The sequence below is a fragment of the Nyctibius grandis genome, chromosome 6 (genome assembly GCF_013368605.1).
Source record: "Nyctibius grandis isolate bNycGra1 chromosome 6, bNycGra1.pri, whole genome shotgun sequence".
In the NCBI taxonomy this organism is placed as follows: Eukaryota; Metazoa; Chordata; class Aves; order Nyctibiiformes; family Nyctibiidae; genus Nyctibius; species Nyctibius grandis.
This window is the reverse complement of record NC_090663.1, coordinates 13,267,741-13,288,326: the sequence shown is the minus strand read 5'-3', so window position 1 is coordinate 13,288,326 and position 20,586 is coordinate 13,267,741. Positions and strand designations below refer to the sequence as shown.

The 20,586-nt window shown below is 39.1% G+C and overlaps 1 protein-coding gene across 8 annotated transcripts in view; it reads left to right on the top strand.

The window, feature by feature from the left end:
- The window catches only part of KIAA0232 (KIAA0232 ortholog), a 71,378-nt gene extending 51,225 nt beyond the window's left edge, over positions 1-20,153 (top strand). For 6 of the 8 annotated variants that reach the window (XM_068404208.1, XM_068404212.1, XM_068404211.1 and 3 more), the window contains 4 exons: positions 92-3,389; positions 14,280-14,361; positions 16,448-16,545; positions 17,501-20,153. In XM_068404208.1, coding sequence (XP_068260309.1) covers positions 92-3,389; positions 14,280-14,361; positions 16,448-16,545; positions 17,501-17,680 — 3,658 coding nt within the window. In that variant the 3' untranslated portion in view covers positions 17,681-20,153. The remainder of the gene's footprint in view (positions 1-91; positions 3,390-14,279; positions 14,362-16,447; positions 16,546-17,500) is intronic. The other 2 variants (XM_068404210.1, XM_068404209.1) reach the window with 2 other exon arrangements.
- The last annotated feature ends 433 nt before the right edge of the window (positions 20,154-20,586 follow it).

Below are 20,586 nucleotides of genomic sequence, written 5' to 3'. Positions count from 1 at the left end.
GTGTTTTGATGTTTTTTTAGTAATACTTTCTAATCTTAATGCCTGTCTGAAGTTCTACGATCTGAATGTCACCTTTTTGTTCTGCTTTCAGGTACTATGAAGCATTTCCTCCTCTGTCTGAAAAGCCAGTTTGCCTGCAGGAAATTATGACTGTATGGAATAAATCCAAAGTATGCTCTTACTCTAGCTCCTCATCTTCATCCACTGCTCCACCAACTAGCACAGATACATCTTCTCCAAAGGACTGCAATAGTGAAAGTGAAGTAACTAAAGACAGAAGTAATAAAGTATCTGCCCCTGTACAGGAAAGAACCCAGCAGAAGAAAAGTAGAAATGAGAAAGAAAACAAATTTAGTAACAACACTGTTGAAGAGAAGCCTGTTTTGTACAAAAAGCAAGTCCGACATAAGCCTGAGGGAAAGATGCGTCCTCGCTCCTGGTCATCTGGATCCAGTGAGGCTGGCTCAAGTTCTAGTGGTAATCAAGGTGAATACAAGGCATCAATGAAATGTATTAAAGTCAGACACAAAACAAGAGAGGTTCGAAATAAAAAAGGGCGTAATGGGCAAAGCAGGCTTTCTGTGAAATCTGGTGAAAAGGCTGATAGAAAAGTCCACAGCGGAAGCAGTAGCAGCAGTAGCAGCGGGTCCATCAAACAGCTGTGCAGAAGAGGTAAAAGGCCATTAAAAGAAATTGGAAGAAAAGAAGCTGGCGGTAGCGATGGAAAAGATTTGTATTTAGACAGCAGGAATGAAAAGGAATATAAAGAAGAGCCCTTGTGGTATACTGAGCCGATTACAGAGTACTTTGTTCCTCTTAGCAGAAAAAGCAAGCTGGAGACTACATACCGCAACAGAGAAGATATATGTGGCGTAACATCAGAGGCTGTAGAAGAGTTGTCTGAGTCAGTGCATGGTCTTTGTATTAGCAACAATAATATTCATAAAACATACCTCGCAGCAGGTACTTTCATCGATGGTCACTTTGTAGAAATGCCTGCAGTTCTAAATGAGGATATTGACCTCGCTGGGACCTCAATATGTTCTCAACCAGAGGACGACAAATATTTGGATGATGTTCATCTGTCAGAACTAACACACTTCTATGAAGTGGATATTGATCAATCCATGTTGGATCCTGGTGCCTCAGATACGATGCAAGGGGAGAGTCGGATTTTAAATATGATTCGACAGAAGAGTAAAGAAAAAACTGATTTTGAGGCAGAATGTTGCATAGTGTTAGATGGAATGGAGTTGCAAGGGGAAAGTGCAATATGGACAGATTCGACCAGCTCTGTTGGTGCTGAAGGGTGGTTCTTGCAAGACCTTAGTAATTTAGCTCAATTTTGGGAGTGCTGTTCATCTTCTAGTTCTGGTGATGCAGATGGGGAAAGTTTTGGAGGAGATTCTCCGATCAGATTCTCCCCCATCTTAGACAGCACAATGCTTAATTCACACATGCTTGCTGGCAATCAAGAGCTCTTTTCAGATATTAATGAAGGGTCTGGTATAAACTCTTGTTTTTCAGTGTTTGAAGTGCAATGCAGTAACTCTGTTTTACCATTTTCTTTTGAAACACTCAACTTGGGAAATGAAAATGCAGATTCTAGTAGCACTGCTAATATTCTTGGGAAAACACAGTCTAGATTGCTAATATGGACCAAAAATAGTGCCTTTGATGAAAATGAACACTGTTCCAATCTTTCAACAAGAACCTGTAGTCCATGGTCACACTCGGAAGAGACACGTTCAGACAATGAGACTTTAAATATTCCATATGAAGAATCCACGCAATTTAATGCAGAAGATATTAATTATGTAGTTCCTAGAGTGTCTTCGAGTTATGTAGATGAAGAAATTCTAGATTTTTTGCCAGAAGAAACCTGCCAGCAACAAGCTAGAACTTTAGGAGAAATGCCCACTTTGATTTTCAAAAAAAAATCTAAGCTAGAATCTGTCTGTGGTATTCAGCTAGAACAAAAAGCAGAAAGTAAAGACTATGAAGCTACACAAGGGTGTAGTGAAAGCAGTCCACATGGAGATGGCTACAGCTCAGGGGTTATTAAAGATATTTGGACAAATATGACAGACAGAAATTCTGCAGCGATGGTAGAAATGGAAGGAATAGAAGATGAATTGTTTTCAACTGATGTAAATAACTATTGCTGCTGTTTGGATACAGAAGCAAAAGTTGAAACCCTCCAGGAGCCCAATAAAGCAGTGCAGAGATCAGAGTATCATCTTTGGGAAGGTCAAAAGGAGAATTTAGAGAAGAGAGCCTTTGTCTCAAATGATTTATCAAAAGTAGATGGTGGTGACTATACTACACCATCAAAACCTTGGAATGTTAACCAGGATAAAGAGAACTCATTCATACTTGGTGGTGTGTATGGGGAGCTCAAAACATTTAATAGTGATGGAGAATGGGCAGTGGTGCCACCTAGTCACTCAAAAGGGAGCTTATTACAATGTGCAGCTTCTGATGTAGTGACAATAGCTGGTACAGATGTTTTTATGACTCCGGGTAATAGCTTTGCCCCTGGTCATAGGCAATTATGGAGGCCATTTGTATCGTTTGAACAGAATGAGCAATCCAAGAGTGGAGATAATGGATTAAATAAGGGTTTTTCTTTTATCTTCCATGAAGACTTACTGGGAGCTTGTGGTAACTTTCAAGTTGAAGAACCGGGGCTTGAATACTCATTCTCGTCCTTTGACCTGAACAATCCATTTTCACAAGTTCTTCATGTAGAGTGTTCGTTTGAGCCAGAAGGAATTGCATCGTTCAGCCCTAGTTTTAAACCTAAGTCAATTCTGTGCTCTGATTCAGACAGTGAGGTTTTACACCCCAGGATATGTGGTGTTGATCGAACGCAGTACAGGGCTATACGGATTTCTCCAAGGACTCACTTTCGCCCAATTTCTGCATCTGAACTTTCTCCAGGTGGTGGAAGCGAGTCAGAATTTGAGTCAGAAAAAGATGAGGGAGGTACTGCTGTCCCTTCTCAAGTAGATGTATTTGAGGATCCACAAGCAGATCTCAAACCTCTGGAAGAAGATGCAGAAAAAGAAGGGCATTATTATGGAAAATCAGAGCTTGAATCTGGAAAATTCCTTCCCAGATTAAAAAAGTCTGGAATGGAGAAGAGTGCACAAACATCATTGGATTCCCAAGAAGAGTCGGCTGGGATGTTGCCAGTAGGAAACCAAGATCCCTGTTTAGAATGCAGTTTGAAAGAATCTCTAGATGGGAGGGCGATGGAGAGCTCTAAAGTGAACTGCAGAATAGTGGAGCCACGTGAGGAGACTGGCAGGTTTTGCAGTTGTAAAGCAGGGTGCCATTTCCCCACGTACGAGGATAATCCTGTTTCTTCAGGAGAGCTTGAAGAGGTATGTGGATATGTAAAATTATGGAATTTGCAGCTGGCAGCTGATAGCCAGCAATTTGTCATGTGACAGTTCAATTTGAATGTTTTTAATTGTATAGTTCTCTAGAAAAATACGGTTTTGTAGAAACACTGGAGGTTCCATCTGAACACAATGAAAAGCTTTTCACTGTTAGGGTGACCTAGCACCAGCACAGGTTGCCTAGGAAGGTTTTAGAGTCTCCATCCTTGGAGATATTCAAAAGACATCTGGACGTGGTCCTGGGCAATGGCAACCTGCTCTAGGTGGCCCAACTTGAGCAGGGGGAGTTGGACATGATGACCTCCAGAGTTCCCTTTGAACGTCAATCATTCTGTGATTCTGTGAAAAATTAACCATCTTCAGGCATTACAGTGTCATCTTGCATACCTTTAGAAATATATGCATGTAACTCGTAACTTTAAAATCTGTTTACTGTAGGTTTTTAGCTTGTCTGCTTTACAAATAATATGTTAAAATGTGCATAAATTTTGAGCAATGAGATACTACCGATTTTGCTTCAAAACTATTTTAAAATTTTGAAGAGGAAGATCTGAAGTCAGTCTTTGCAATATGAATTATAGTTACTTCCAAGTAGAAGAATTTGGAGTTGAATTATTGGATGGAAACTTCAGGAAAGAAAGGTTTGTAGAAAGGCTTAATCGTCTGGAAATTAAAATGTTCTCTCATTAGTGTAGACACAAAAAGAAATAAAACATGGATGCAAAATATCCATCACTACCACAGTACTGTAAGGAGGCATAACTGTAACTACGGGTTAAACTCAGAGTTTTCTTTCGGGTCATTGTAGCCATAGGTTAAGTAATGATCACGAGCAAAAATCCATTCCAACCAAAAATATCGAAGTCCTTGCTGTGAGCTCCCTCTGCCCTTGAGAAGAAATACTTGACCAGCAAAATGAAGGTTCTTGAATGCGTCCAGAGGAGGGCAACAAAGCTGATGAAAAGGCTGGAAGGCATGTCCTGTGAGGAGCAGCTAAGGGCTTTGGGCTTGTCTAGTGTGGAGAAAAGGAGGCTGAGGGGTGACCTTATGGCTCTCCAGAGCTTCCTGAGGAGGGGAAGTGGAGAGGGAGGTGCTGAGCTCTTCTCCCGGGTACCCAGTGACAGGACGTGTGGGAATGGTTCAAAGCTGCGCCAGGGGAGGTTCAGACTAGACATCAGGAAGCATTTATTTACTGAGAGGGTGGTCAAACACTGGAACAGGCTTCCCAGAGAGGCAGTCGATGCCCCAAGCCTGTCAATTTAAGAGGCATTTGGACGATGCCCTTAACAACATGCTTTAACTTTTGGTCAGCCCTGAAGTGGTCAGGCAGTTGGACTAGATGGTTGTTTTAGGTCCCTTCCAACTGAAATAGTCTAGTCTAACATAATTTAGTTGAGCAGCCAGCCCAGAGATGTTGTCTGGATAGTTTTAAGTTGCGTCTTACGTTTTCTTTTCAGCCTCCTCTTCCACATACTCAGCAGTTGTAGTATCTACATTAGGAGGGAATTTTTTCATTTTCAACTGAAGAGTTGCACCCAGCTTGTGTTGTGTGATTGTATACTCCTCGATTACAAGTTTGAAACACTTAATTCATGTATGGGAAAGCTAACCTTTTTCGAGCTAAAACTAAAGCTAACCTTTTTGTTGAACAAAATCAGAGTTCCTTATTTTCCTTTGTCCCCGTTTGTTTCTCCTCTCATCCTCCTTTAAATTAATTGCTATTGCAGCTTCTTTTCCCAGTGTCAGTAAGTTGTTGTCTGCTGCTTGCACAGAGAAATCAAATTTGTGACTTTTCCAGGCCCTTTCTAGACATCTTGGTTCCTGTGCTCTGTTAAGTTAATGGTGAAGTGGCTCAAAACTTTTCTGGAGTCTGGGAAGTTTCTGGGTTTGTGCCGGGCCTTGCAAAAAGAGTCACCAAAAAAATTAATGAACTTAGACTGTAAGTCAGAACAGATTCTGGAATTACCTTTTACCAGGAGTAAGCAGAATCTTAACTTCATCATGCAGTAGGACATAATGAATGAACAAATGGTATGATACAGTTATTGGTGACAGCAAGAGTCTAAAGTTCCTTCCAGCCCTTTTCAGATCTCTTTTCTGGATGCTTAGTTCTCCATGAGGATGTTTATTCTCCATTCAAGAAAGTAGTAAGTGTCTGGTATAAGTTTACAGTGGTTTCATAGTTTATGGTAGCTATGAGGCTTGAAAAAAAAACTTTGGTACTGAATAGTGCTCAAAAAAGCTCTGGTATTTTGTTTTCTTTAAGTTCCTGCTGTAAAGAAGAGTTTTTTTTAAGCATTAAAACAATATTAGTACGTTGGTTGTGAAGTAAAGTTTTAATCAGTAAAAGATGATGACTGTATCGTGTTGCAGGAAGGGTGCAAATGTCATGCAATCATGGTTTCTGTGTGCAAACCTTTTTTCGTTTTAAGAGTTGTATGTTTTATTTTCATGAGTATTAAACAAAGTCAATATAAATCCCTAGAATTAGAACAGTTTAGGAGAAGCATTCTTCCTGGACACCCCACACATACATGCATGGGGAAAAGAGCTTTAACTGTGGCAGAGGCTATGGAATTGACTAATTAGTTATATATCAATATTGTAAAGGATGTTTTAAAAATGAAACTTCTGTGCTTCCTTTTACTGACTTACGATAAAAATTAAAGTTATTGTTTAACTCGCTGTTATGTAACATAAAGTTTGAGTTGTGTTCTGAGGTACCTCTAATATTTTTGCATAAATGATAGATGTGAAAATACTACTGTAGACCACAGTGTGACAGTAAAACATTGTTTTGCATCACATGAACTTGAACTATATACGTGCTGTGCAAACACACATCTTTGAATACCTCCTATTTATAAGACTCTAGGAGAATCTGCTTCAGTTTCCTCCCTCTTACCTTCTATATTGGAGCACTTCTTTTAGACTTGTAGCATATTTTGCAGAAGGAATTTGCTGATAGCTCCTGGAAAAGTGCTTCAAGAGTGAATGATAATTATATACCTAGCCTTAAGATTAACACCCCCCCCGCCAAAAAAAACCCTAAACACACCCCCCCCCACAAGAACAACAACAAAAAACCCACAAAATACCTGCTGAAATACAGTCCTTTTTCTCCCAAGTAAATACTCTTACCATTTAGCTGTGGAGTCATGGGTAAGTACACAATCTGGTCCAGTTAATGGTCTCTGAGCATAACAACACTGAGTCCTTGACATAGATAAAGAGCCACGAAGATGATTAAGGGAGTGGAACATCTCCCTTATGAGGAGAGGCTGAGGGAGCTGGGTCTCTTTAGCTTAGAGAAGAGGAGACTGAGGGGTGACCTCATTAATGTTTATAAATATGTAAAGGGCAAGTGTCATGAGGATGGAGACAGGCTCTTCTCAGTGACATCCCTTGACAGGACAAGGGGCAATGGATGCAGGCTGGAACACAGGAGGTTCCACATAAATATGAGGAAAAACTTCTTTACAGTGAGGGTGACCGAACACTGGAACAGGCTGCCCAGAGAGGTTGTGGAGTTTCCTTCTCTGGAGACATTCAGAACCCACCTGGACGCGTTCCTGTGTGATATGGTCTAGGTAATCCTGCTCCGGCAGGGGGATTGAACTAGATGATCTTTCGAGGTCCCTTCCAATCCCTAACATTCTGTGATTCTGTGTGAAAGAGACTTGTGGGGTTTTTTTTGGGATCGGTACCAACTTTTGAGGTCTGAACATGCCTAGGACAATGCATTTGGGGATGAAGAAATTTTACTGGGAAAAACTGTAAGTGTTTATGGATCTCATTACTTAATTAGCCTGTTAGATTTTGTGAGGTGCTTGCTCGACTGGAGTAAGGCAATGTAAGTGTGTAACTCCTCCTTTAGGAAGGGCTGGCAAGAGAGGAAGGGAAGAGGGGTGCCTTACAGACATTGGTTCTGAGGTCAGTAGTGTAGGAGATAGCCTGCACTAACTAGTGCAGGTTACCTTCTAACCTAGGTAGTGATAAGAGGGAGACAAAATTCAGCGGAGTCTGCTTTATGCCTTAAAATCAGGAGAATCAAGTGAGAAAAACATTGAAGAGCACGTGGAGTCATCCACATACAAAGCAAAGGACTTCACTGTAAAAGGGAGAGTAAGTTTGGGACTATCTGAGAATGGATTTGTCCAGATGGTTCTTGATACGTGCTGATCATGGCAGATGATGAAAACACCTACAAAGACTCTGAGCGCTAACTTTGTAATTAAGAAGACATAAATTTGCTGAGATTTTGAAGGATTAAAGTATCTTGTATGAATGAAACAAAGTACTACAGATAAATTACACTGTTTCAGCTAGTCATAGGAATATTCAGCTAAATATCATGAGGAGCAGCAACTAATTTGAAAAAAAGCCTGGTAGAATACTTGTTTGAGAGCACAAACACATTTCCATCTTTTTAAAGAGGAAAATGGAACCTGCGGTATTACCAATGTCTCTCTTAAATTTCCTAAATAAATGTTTAACCAGTAAATGGCATGGATGCATGAGAAAGTGAGAAAGTTTCTAAGTATTAGTTTGGCAAAAAGATTGCACACTCAAAACAGCAGTCAGTGGCTTACTAGAGGACAAGGGAGATGATCAGTTTTTCTGGGCTGGGGAGTAAAATACATGTTTATAAAAATCCCTGATGATACCAAACTGGGAAAGTCTGCAGTTACACTTGAAGACGGGATTAGAATCAAAAGGTTGTTAAATGGGAGAAATGGTCTGAAAAACAAAACACAATCCAGCAGGGACAAATACAAACTTGTAAAGAAAATAATCATCCTCTTCACAAACACAGTGTGAGGAGTGACAGATGAGGAAATGATGTGAAACAGAACAGCATCTTCAAGTAGATCATAAGCTGAGCATAAATCAGCAGTGACACACTGCAAAAGACAGCATTGTGATACATAAATAGGAAAGCCCTTCTGTAAGAGGGGAAGTAATTGCTCCCCTGGAGCTGGAAAGCCTTCTGCTGGAGTACCAGGCTCAGCTCCCATTCCAGAAAGATGTCCTGAAGAGAGCAACACAAAGATCACTACTTTTGAAACCAGAGTGAAGGAACTGGGGTTGTTTTATCTCAAAAAAAACCGCAAGAGAAACTCGAAAGAAGAACCCAGCAGTTTTGCAGAAGCCATGTTCATAGCTACAGGAGATAACGAAAAAGCTGTGCTTGTCCTGTAGGCTCTGGTAAACACAAAGGAAGTGGATGTGATGACCTTAAATCACAGCAAGGGAAATTGAAGAAAAGGAATTCTAACCAGAAAATGAGCTTACTGTAAGGCTCAATTATTTTTAGGGAAGCAGTGAAAATTCTGTCTTGAAGGGATTTGGAGTGTAGGAATAGTGCATTGTAGTTGATTCTGGCTTTGTGCAAGAGTAGAGACCAGATGATCTCATAGTGTCCTTTACCCGTATATTTTCAGAGAAATTTGAGAATTAAGTGACTGCCAAATAGGTTTTACGAATGTGAAGTTTAGGCTTGGCTCCCTTTGTTCATTTGTGACTAGCTTCTTGAGCCAGATCTATCTTCCCTAGGTAGCTGATGAACTAAAATTAGGATGTGATCTTTTGGAATGGGACTCAATGGGTTCATTGCTGCTTTGACTGCTAAATTCTTGTGTTTCTTGTACTTTTTCTCATAGTAAGGGGTTGCAGAGCAGGTTCAACGAAATTTGTATTTACGGATTAATATGACTTTTACTTTTTCACTGGTTATGAAACTGTCAGTCGTAGCACTTCAGATAATATTCAGAACATAATGAGGCCTTAGTGCTTATTCTGTTCAGATTCTGCAAAACTCTTATCACTGCCTCAATCCTTGTCAGCGTGCATTCAGAAAGAGCAGAAATATTCAATGCTGGTGTTTTCAAATCAGTATCTAAAGGCCAAATAGTCTATCCTGAAAAGCATATCAGTTTAGATGAAAAATAATAGCTATTTAGATGGGTAGCTGGAAAATTTAATAAAACTTTTGTAAAATACTGGAAATGCCCTTTTTTCAAGACCTTCAGGCAGATGGTCCTTAAAACTACGGTCCAGCTCTGAGAAGATGCTTTGCATAAATTTTGCTTGAAGAATGAAGTTCTGACCAATGTAACTTTTCTAACTAGCAAATGACTGATCTGCCATATGAACTTGCTGTGGACTTTTGTCTGTAACTGTAGGGAAGAAGTTGTGATGGAAGCAAGGAAATCTCTACAACTACCTGAAAGGAGATTGTAGTGGGGTGGGGGTCGGCCTCTTCTCCCAGGCAACTAGCGACAGGACTAGAGGGCGTAGCCTCAAGCTGCACCAGGGGTGGTTCAGTTTAGACATTAGGAAAAATTTCTTCACAGAAAGGGTTATTAGGCATTGGAATGGGCTGCCCAGGAAGGTGGTGGAGTCACCATCTCTGGAGGTGTTTAAGAAAAGACTGGATGTGGCACTTAGTGCCATGGTCTAGTTGACACAGTGATGTTCGGTCAAAGGTTGGACTTGGTGATCCCAGAGGTCTCTTCCAACCTAGCTGATTCTGTGAAATCAACAAAAATGATAGCTACCTCATACAAAATTGTTAGTTAAGGAACAGTAAAAAAAAATCATACTAATATTTCCCACTATGTAGATCGCTGATAAAGTAAGATTTAAGTTGCTAAGTGCATCCTATACCAGTTCTTGGTGGAGAAAAAAATGTGTTGCATATTCATAAATGCTCTCTAAGAAATTTATTTGATATTGCAAAATAAAATTATCTGTTATTTTCTGCCACGAAGAAAGAATAAAGTAATATCTTAATGAACTCCTTGTATGAGCAATCAGGCTCTTGCCTGAGGAGAAGTATTCGTATATACCTATAACAAAATATAAATAAAATCAATATTTTGGGGTTTGTGGTTTTTTTTAGTTTATCAACATGAACTTCCCTTTTAATACATCTGTATACATAAGGAGAGAGGGAAGGAACCTACCCCCCCTGCCCCCTCCACATTTCTTCTACCTTTTCTTCCTTGTCTTTTCCATCTGCGCATTTATCGTTCGGGTAATAAAACCTCATATTGCAGATGTGACGGTACCAGGTTTATCATTTTATCATATGAATGGGTCCATTTTCTTGAATTCTGCTTTCGTACTTCTAGACCTCGTCTTTCCCAACTCTTGTAGTCACCGTTTCCTCACCTGCCTAAATGCCCCTGTCAAAGACACTCCTAAAAGTTGGCTTAGTATCCTGTAATACAGAAACTACAGTTAAATTTTATCGTATGTCAGGAAACCAACAGTACCACTCATATGTGGTGTTTATCAGGCTGCCTACAGGTCACAGTTGAAAACTGCGGTGTTGGATGCGTCCCTTGCTGTAGTGGGTATGGAACAGTGGACACAAGCAAAACAGCAAAAGGGTAAAATGCTCCTCCTGGGTGTTTGTTCCGGTAGGCCCAGCTCCACAGTCTGAAGCATGTTCACCAAAGCAGCTTGTCCTTTTCCCCAGATCAATATAATATGATATTCTGCTGCTTTCTCGCAACACAGCTTTGTCAGCTAATGAATTACGTATTGGTGTCCATCGCAGTCTTGTGAAGAAAGCAGCGATACAATAAAACTGTGTAGAACCGTCATCTTCCTTAGCTGCTTTATTTCAAATATGTGTGTGAGTGGAAGAGGTGAGGAAAAAAATCTCATCAGCTGTAGGAAATGGCATTCATGGTGCAGGAAACAATCTTTCACTTCCCTGCTTGTTTTCCTTTTTTTTTTTTTTTCAATTGTACCCTTAACAAAACAGCGAGTTGCTAGTCCATTGTGAGGCTGGGGATCAAATACACTGTTTAAAACTGTCGTTATCCACTTAAGCTCACAAAATCTCTCCTTCCTGTTACCTACTTCAGCTAGATTACAGGGTCGTTTCACTGTAATTTGATCTTTGAAGCAGCACTAGAATTTTTAGTTGAAAAAAACTGACACTTGCTTTTATTCCTGTAGAAAGTATTTGTACTGATGTTTGCAAAGAATGGTTGTTCTTTTGCATACCAGAGGTTTCCATTGAGATTTTGGATAAAAGACCGAAGTGGACAGCCCTGCTGTTGTATGAAGTTCTTAGGAAGGTTCATTTGAGAAAACAGACATAAAATGATGTTGGAAGGAACAGATGTGAGCTAGATGCCAATGAAAAACTTAAAAATGCTATTTAAAGTTTTGAAACTATTTTACTCTTTCAAACTCTTACACAAACAATAGCAAAAATTAAAACTATTTTTTTTCCTCCTGTTGGCTTAACTCTCAGTAGGGGACAGAAGCAGAATTGAAGTTTTAGTTTTTGTATGTAACGGCACAATTATGACCTGAATCTACTGAAAATTCATAGACAATTGTGAGTGACATCTGCCAGGATCTGGGGGGAGGAGAAGGTTTCACAACTGTAACGTTACTATAGTGTTTGTGCTAGTGAATGCTGAAGTCCTGAAGTGATTTTACATATCCTCAACCAGAAGCTGTAAGAGAAGCCTCAGTTACCATATGTCTAGCTGTAAAACAAGAAGGAAATGCATCAGTCTTGTCTCAGACCTGCAGGAAGACCGGGAGTGCAACAGCATTGCAGTTGGGTTTGCCGTGTTGTCTTTGAACTTTACTTAAGAATAAAGTAAAATAAATATGAATAGTTTCAGAGAGGAAAGACTTCCTTGAGAATTGAGAATAATAGCTATTTAGATGGGTAGCTGGGAAATTTAATAAAACTTTTCCTAACATACTGAAAGTGCATGTGAGTATGCGTGAGAAGAGGAGGTGGCATAAATTGAAAATGCAGTTTTAAAAGGGAAAGAAAAGGAAGGTAGAGTCATGGGACTGTTCTGGAGTTGGTATTTCTTATTTGCTAATTAAAGGTACTTCTTTATTTTTCAGAAATTTTTATGATGACAGACTGTGCAATTGTAGTAAACATCTAAGCAACTGTAGGAGAAAATGGTTTTCTTCAGTGAATGTATAAAATGAACATCAGCTCGTGTCCCCCATCACCTCCCACACAAAACCCCCAAATGACTTTAGTATGGATAACGGGTCTTTACATCCGTCCTTTTGCTTTACACATCTGACCTTAATGCTGCTTTAGAAACGACACACGTCATTCCACGAGGGCTAATGTGGGGGCAGGAGGGCCAGGTCTGAGCTCCAGCTGAAGTCCTGCTGGGCTGCTTCTGCCAGCAGCCAGAAGGTGTGTCTCTGGCTTTCTCTGGCTCCTCTGGTGTCAGGGCAGTGATGGAAGGACACAGGAGCCGAGGCAGCCAGCATCAGTTCAGTCACCGAGCCATCCTGAAGCACACATGTAGGCTCTGACGCTGACTTAGCCCAGGAAGCAAGAGCACTGTGGCTTGTTATGCCCTGCCAGGCTCAAGCTGGCTTTGCTTGTAACCTGCTGTGGTTCATCCAGCTTATCGCGTGTGCAGATACGAGTGCAGGTGTGACCCCAGCGATGTGGGAAGCTTTGAGGTTAATAAAGCACTGTGTGGAGTCTAGATGCCTCTATCTGTAGTCAGCAGCAGAGTGAGGCTTCCACAATTGAATTTATTTGTAAATGTATGTATTTCTAATGAAGTCCTGCTTCACATACTCTTGAGCTTTTTTTTTTTTCTTCCTTTCTTTTTTCTTTTTTTTTTAAAACTATGGTTTAACTTTCTAAGGACTCCCTTTTCTGGAGTTGGGGTTTGAGCTGTTGGAGGGTGGTTCCAAAAGGACTGTTCCTCAGTGTTCTGAGAGGAAACCGGCATGGTTCAATCAATATTCATTATAGCAGAATTCTGTGGGGAAAAAAGTTTAATCTGGCAGACACATCTGAATACAGCACTCTTGAGCTGCTTATTTGGTTTGAGAGGGATTTGTCTTTATTAAGTAGTAAGTATTTGTAAGTTTAGGTTCTATAAGGTTGTAGTTCTACAAAAGAGGAACAAAAGGAGACTCGTTAATTCTCCATGCTTAAATGTTCTCAGGTTGACAGAGGAGGAAGCTGGATAAAAACTCAGGGTTGACGCTCATTTTTTGGTTTTTTTTAGTAGCTAGTTGCACTATGGTTTGTTTTTGAATCATTCTATCTAATATCTATAGGGGCTGTTAAAAGCTGGCATCATCTTTTGAAGGTTAATGGCATTACCACAGATGCAGACATAAAACGAGGGACATGTCTGTTGTGACAAGCCTTTGGTATTTTAGCCATGTCCATTAATTTTACAAGGAAAGGGCTCTGGTAAATTTAAATTAGCATTAAAATATGGGGGATGGGGGAGTATTTAGGCATTTTGAGTGGGTAGATTGAGATTATTTTTAGCATAAAGACATTATTAATCATCCTCATAACCAGTTTTTCCTCATGTTGACACATTAATTCTCTAGTTTAATTTGACATTATCCCATTGATGATAATGGTACTGCTAATTCATCCTTTCAGACTTCAAACATAAAATTTTACTGCTTTTTGCTTTATTTTCTGTTTTGTTTTACAGTGAACTGTTTGTCATGTTGACTAATGTTGTTTCATTGTATTTTCATCTCTTGGGTAGCTATCTGTTCTCTCTTCTTTGGTACTTAGATTATACAGTGTAGGGCTGGAATTAATCTTTTTGTTCTGGATTTGTACATCACTCTCTGAGCAGAGTATGAGCCCCTGTGTGGAGTTTTTATTGAGTATAAGAGCTCAGATAAATGGGTGTTCTGTTGTAGCTTGACAGTCCTTTCCCATTAGTGTTAGAAATTGAACAGTGTGACCTATAAGACCTAGCAAATTGGTTGTAACAGCAGACTTCCTTCCTTTACATGTAAGTATATTATTTATGGCGTAGTGAAGTGTGATTATTGTCTAAACACTTTCCTGTATTGAATACTAATCTGCAGAGAATGAGTGGCAGCCAGGAAAAGCAATGCTGGTGGGAAAAGGCGCTCTATTCTCCCCTTTTTCCTGCATCACAGTGTGAAGGTAAGAAGCTATGCCTGTTCAAACTAACTTGGTGTTGCACCTGGGTTAGAAAGAAATGCTCTTTCTTAGGGATTTGAATTGTTGCAGAGGAATTGGAACTACCACCTGTGTTTAAAAGAGAAAAAAACACAGTAAACTTCCACAATGAATTCTCTTATCAGAGAGAGAACTGGGATGCTTCAGTTACATTTGTAATAGATCTCTAGCATGCTTCTAAATAGTTTTTAAATGAAAGTGCTTTTAAAATAGTCTTAACATTTATGCAAATCTACTTAATTCCAAAGCCTGGAATTAAGTAAATGGAATATTAAGCTCTGACTCTGAAAATACTTTATTACATTTTTGAATATGTTTCAACCTGAATGATACTTATTAGGTAGCTAATTTTATAAGAATGTGAAAACATGAGAATTACCTTTTATGGGTTCGCATAAATAACATGCCAGTTATTCAGTGAACATGTGGAATTTCTCTCCAGCTGGGAAGGAGAGGGATTTGCCTCTTGGCCACTCCTTTCACAGTGACAATCTGGGAGTTTTTGGTCCCACACAGAGAGTAACTCCAGTCTCTGTAGGCAGGCTGCTTGCTAGCGGAAGCAGGTGTGCTTCCAGCATTCTCTGTTGCCTCCCAAGAATTCGTAGCATCTGACAGCTGGCCCAAGCCCAAGTTTTCTGTGGACAGGCGAGAATCCAACAGCTTTTTTTTGCCTGCATACCAATTTACCTTTTCTGGGGAGAAGGCAAGAAGCTAAATAAGAACATTCTGTACACCGAACTGACAGGCTATCTGATGCTTTCCGTTGCTAGAGGCTCAGTGCAAGAAGCTTTTGATCAGAGACCTGGTTCCTTAATAATCTGGAAGTAGATTAGCCAGTAATTATTACTGAACTATTTCTGGAGTGCACCTTAAAGTGCAACCAACTGAACGGTGCCTAAATGCCCTTACTTTGGTGTTTAGGACAGTTTGGGTTACTTTCAAGAACATATTAACTTACTTCACTCCCAGCTATGGCAATGTGTTTGTGCAGTGAAAGAGAATAGATTGATGCCTACAGGGCTGTGATTTGCCTCCTGGACTGGTCACAGAACCTCCTATATTAGAAAAAAACTCAGTATTTACAAAGTAGAGATATTTAGTGTCCTTTTGTAAAGCGCTTTTTTTTCCCCACAGTGATAATTGCAGAGGTATTACTGGTGTAGTAGAAAATGTAGAGATTCACACTCTTGAGTACGTATTTTAGATGGAGTAATCCTTGAATTCCTGTGAGTGAATTGTGTCATCTTTTTCCTGACACCTGCTGGTGAACCTGCATAGCAGTCTCGGTGTGTCACGGCTGCATTGCATCAGAGGAAGATCGAATATAGGGTATAAAATACTGTGGAGTCCAGAACCTGCTTGATATAGTGGCAGAATTTCTGTGAAGTAGAATAGGTCCAGGATTTCCGCTTTTAGACTAAGTTTAACAAAACTAGGGCTTTATCCTCAGAGCTAATGTTATTCTTTCACAAATCTTTAGCTGTATCCAGTTTTCTGTATGGGTATATTTTATATATGGATATTGATGCATGTGGTCCATATATATCGATATACGTTGATATTATATATGGAAGCTTACCCTGACAAGTACAAACTACAGCCGTTCACGTCAACTTTTTTTTTTTTTGAGCTTCAGTCAGGATCAGGCTGCTGTTGCAGTGTGTTTTGTATGGGTATAGAAACAGGAACGATTGAAAACTGTGCAGTATCAGAACTGAGAAATGCACTGAACCATTTATAATAAAAAAGTATTCTTGCTCTTTGTACCTTACTATTTGTAGATGTTTTCATTAATTAAGTAGCTTCTTTTTTTTATTATGTGGTTATCCAGCTAAGATTTAGTGAAGCTTCCATAAGTTATTATGCTTATTTCTTTAAGGATGTCAAACTATAAAATCCCACACAAGCACATGAATTTACATGGCTTAGAGTGTGAATTTCAAGAATACTTCTCTAGATGCTTTCATTTGGCTAAATATAATAACAGTGTTCCTCAATTCTGTTTTTTCTTCCTTTTTCCTCTGAAACACCCCCACAAACACAATGTAAGAGTGTTACACAAATGCCAAGGGAGAGAATGGTGTAGGAGAATTTGCAGATGTAAAGGAAATATCCAATGATGATGAACATCTTTTAGATTTTAATATGGTAAGTGTGTCATGGGTTTGGGTTTTGTTTATTTTATAAGGCTGTGCCACCACGTCTTTTCTTTCATCACAGTTTTCAGTCTGGCCTGAAATGAAATTCCTGTGAAAACCTTCAAAAGCTTTTCTTTCCTTTCCTTGTGTTTTAATCTCTTCTGTGTCTTGAGTGTTCTTCTGAAAACTCCTCAGCATTGTACTTGGGGGAGTACAGCCCTTTGTACAAAGAGTTGTACTTCTAGTAGTCAGGCAAACTCCGTTTCCTTTGGGAACACTTGGCTTTTGCTTGTCACGTATGTTGAACAGGAGTCTTTTTTTCCTCAGCTTCTAATTTCAGTATGTGTAGAGTGGGCTGATGTGCACTATGAAGGCAGAAAGGACCAGGAACTAAAGGCGTAAACATGATGTATGAATTCTATCCTGCTGATGAATCAAAACCTGATTTTATGCTGTAGGGAAAATCTTTGTGTAGATGTGCTCTTACTGATATACTTTTAAACTTTATAGTGATGATAGCACTTAAATTTACACTGTGACGTGCTTGCAATAGCTTTACTGATTCAGCTGAAAATACATTGGTTTTGCTTGAAGTTTAGTCAGATCTGTGCTGTGTTTTCATGATATTTAATACTTACTACCGAAATTTAGAGCTCACTTTTACAGTAATTTTCTAACACTGACCTTGTGATAATGATGCATTCTAACCGAGTTCACTTTTGATGCTCTTGCTGTTTTGTGCAAATCCTAAAATGAAGGAATAGGAATAAAATAATAAAGGCCCCACCCTTTTTTCCTTGCTGTTCTGCAGTCCCTTCTACATAGTGGACTAAGTCAGGAAAGGGGAGGACTTGCCCTGTATCGTGACATCTCTCTTGAACAACTACAAAACTATATAACCTCCCAGAAAAAAGCAAGCATGTTTTTTGTTGTTCCCCATCAACACTGTCAGTTTAAATCCTTAGGTTTCTTCTGTTTATGAAGCAAGATGTGCAGATGATATAAATGCTGAGGCAAAACCAAATGGCTTCAGGAAGAAGATCTACTCCAGTGATAGCTCCAGCTCTGAAGACACAGCTTCAGAAGGTGGAAGTGAATGGGCTGATCCGTGTGAGGAGGAGCTTTTTTCTCGAACTCAACTATAAAAACTGCAGAGTAGAACAGATGATTTAAAAGTAACATGAGATGGAAAACTATCCTTCTTGAGGGTCTGTAGCTCTAAAACAACAACTTGAGTTTCCTCTTCAGTTAATGGATTCAGATGTGTATTTATCTTTCTCTTCTTGCTTATTTTATAGATGAGGACACAGCTGTCCTGTTGAAGATTTTTTTTTTCCCAAAAAAAACCTGTTAAATTCTTGGCTATTTGAACTAGACTAGATTGTGTTGTCAAATCAAGAATGGATGTGCATGTGCTTGTCTTAGTAGTACCACTGCTTTTTTGCATCTTAATTGCAGTTATTTTCATTCATAACTGTAGCCCTACCACTATTACTATCTTCTTAGCATCGCAGTGTCTACAACTACTTCTGCTATTCAGAGACTTCAGCTTTCTGCACATTAGGCTTTGTTCTTTAAGAACTGGGAGATAAATACTTAACACTGTAATCTATCAGTGCCTTTCTGAACGCAGGAGAAAAGCATGAATGACTTGTCCAGTCTTCATTCAGTAAATCCCGTAACTTTAAGTAGGAACAACAGGGTTGTGCTTTAGAGACTTACAGAAACTGTGTTTCTATCCTATGATTTCCCCCCTCCCACAACCAACACTGAGGATACATGGTTTGTATTTTTGCTAACTGGAGAAGCCAAGGATTTTTTTGTAGGTATGGAGGCAATGTGGGGGTTTTTTCCCTTTTTTTTTTTCTTTTTTTTTTGTCCTTTTTAGCAACTTGCCAATGTGGGGCAGAAGTTTAAAAAGTTAACACCAAAAATAATAAACCACTGGGGTGATGTGTGGATTGTTGTGAATTTTGTAACGAGTAATGAGAATGTTGTCTTGTTGCAGATGATGGCATTCGTGTAACCTGCAAAAGCATCCTATACTGAACTTGAGCCTGAGTGACTGAAACTTATCTAAAATGCTCAGAGTGTTCAATGTTTTAAAAGCAAAGGGTCAGTGCTTCACTTGAAAGAAATCCTGTGGCTGCTGCAGTTAGCTGCTGTTGTGGCTGTAACTTAGTAAATCTCGTAGTTCATTTTGTGTTTCTGAGAGAATGTGTGGGCAAGTTATGTGTGTGGTGGGTGGGGTAGGGAAAGTGATGACTTACAACATACGTGTGATTTGCAAGTAGTGATTGTTGCTTTATGTGACTTGCTTTTAAATTTTATTTTGTTAAACTTAGAAAGTCAATACATTGTCAAGTTGCATCTGTACAAGACTATCAACTCCTTGTGCTTTTAACACATATGCAAAATGTATAAGCCAGGAGGAGCAATATTTGCAAAACTAACATTCTCAGTTTTTACCAACTCATAGTTTAAAAAACAACAACAACAACTAACTAGTCTATACAATAGCAGCATGTTTGTAACATCCGGAAGTGCAGAAGGTCCAATACTGACTTGAAAAGCTTAACCATTAATTTTGACAGGCAATAAACCTCATGAGAATTAGAGCTGTTTGAAATGTGAGCTGAACTGCCTTTGAAATATGTTCTGTGCTGGAAAGGTTTTCTGAGTAACTGGGTTTTGTTGCCTTTATTCAATTGATAACGTAAGAATTGAAATACGTGGTTGGAAAACCACGCTGTTCTTTGTGCGACGCTTTTGTTGAGACCCTTACTTAAAATTGGCTTGGTTTGTCCTTACCCGGGGACTTTCTTTTGGTCCTCCTCTTAGGCAATGGTTTAGGGTTTGTATTCATGCAACAAATCTTTTGACACTTTATAGTTTCTTTTCTTAATTTATTTGCAGACTTTGGATAGATTTTTATATATTTTACTTTCTTCTGGAGCTTCCTTGAAAGGTTGTTTAGCACCTGCACTGAGAACTAGTTAACTGTAACATGAAAGTAAAAAAGAACTTTACACACAAATTCTTCGAATCACTACAGTGAAGAACGGAATAAAACTTCATTTGAGAACAAGAAATGACCAAATGGACATATTTCAAACACAAACTTCAGCTCAGTTAATTTTGGCTAGAGCTGCTTCTTTGGTAAGAAAGGGCTCAAAAAGAACAAAGGTGTTGCTTATAGTTACATTGTGGCATGTAATAATTCCAGCACCTTTGGGGAAAATAAAATCGTATATTGAGCTTGGGCAATAACAAATTGTCTTTACTTGTTTTCATAGTTTAACGGCTAAAGCTCTAAAGCTTTCAGTGAGAGTTGAAGTGTGGTTTTTAGTTTTTCTGTATGGATAGAAACACACACAACAACTACAAAAACAACAACAACAAAAGCATTAAAAGGTTGGCATACGCTGAACCGCACTGTGGTATGAAGCGCATTGCATATCCATAGCACTGAAGTATCAGTTTTCCATTCCTGGGCTGAAATTTGTTTCTACTTTTTGCTTCAAGTGGTTGTATTGTTCTGATTTCACGTACACCAGAGTAACTGATTTTGTTTTCTTGTGGAGTTACTTAACACCGAATAAAAATATAAAAGGACAATTGGATGGCGTGTGTGTGTGTTCATTTTCTTTGGCTAACATGTAGAACTCAGATGCAACATGGCAGTTAAGCGTTAAACATTCTGGAGGGAGAGCGTGAGATATCTAATTTGGGAGTCCTTTTCATTGCTATAATATTTTAATCTACTTTTTACTCTTTTTCAGTACAATGCAGGAAAATTAAATACACTGTGTATATTCTTAAAAAAAAAAGACAAGCAAACATAGTAAGCTTAGTCCCCACTTCAATTATTTCTGTAGAAAATGTCATCATCTCATTCCAAAAATTTGTAATGGCAACTTCATGTTTAGAGAACACGAGACCTCTTTCAAAAAAAAAAAATTAAAACCCAAGCAAACCCAGACCCTCTCTCACGTATCAGTCAAAGAACTTTTATATAGTATGGGATCTAAAATAGCAAACTTTATTTCTG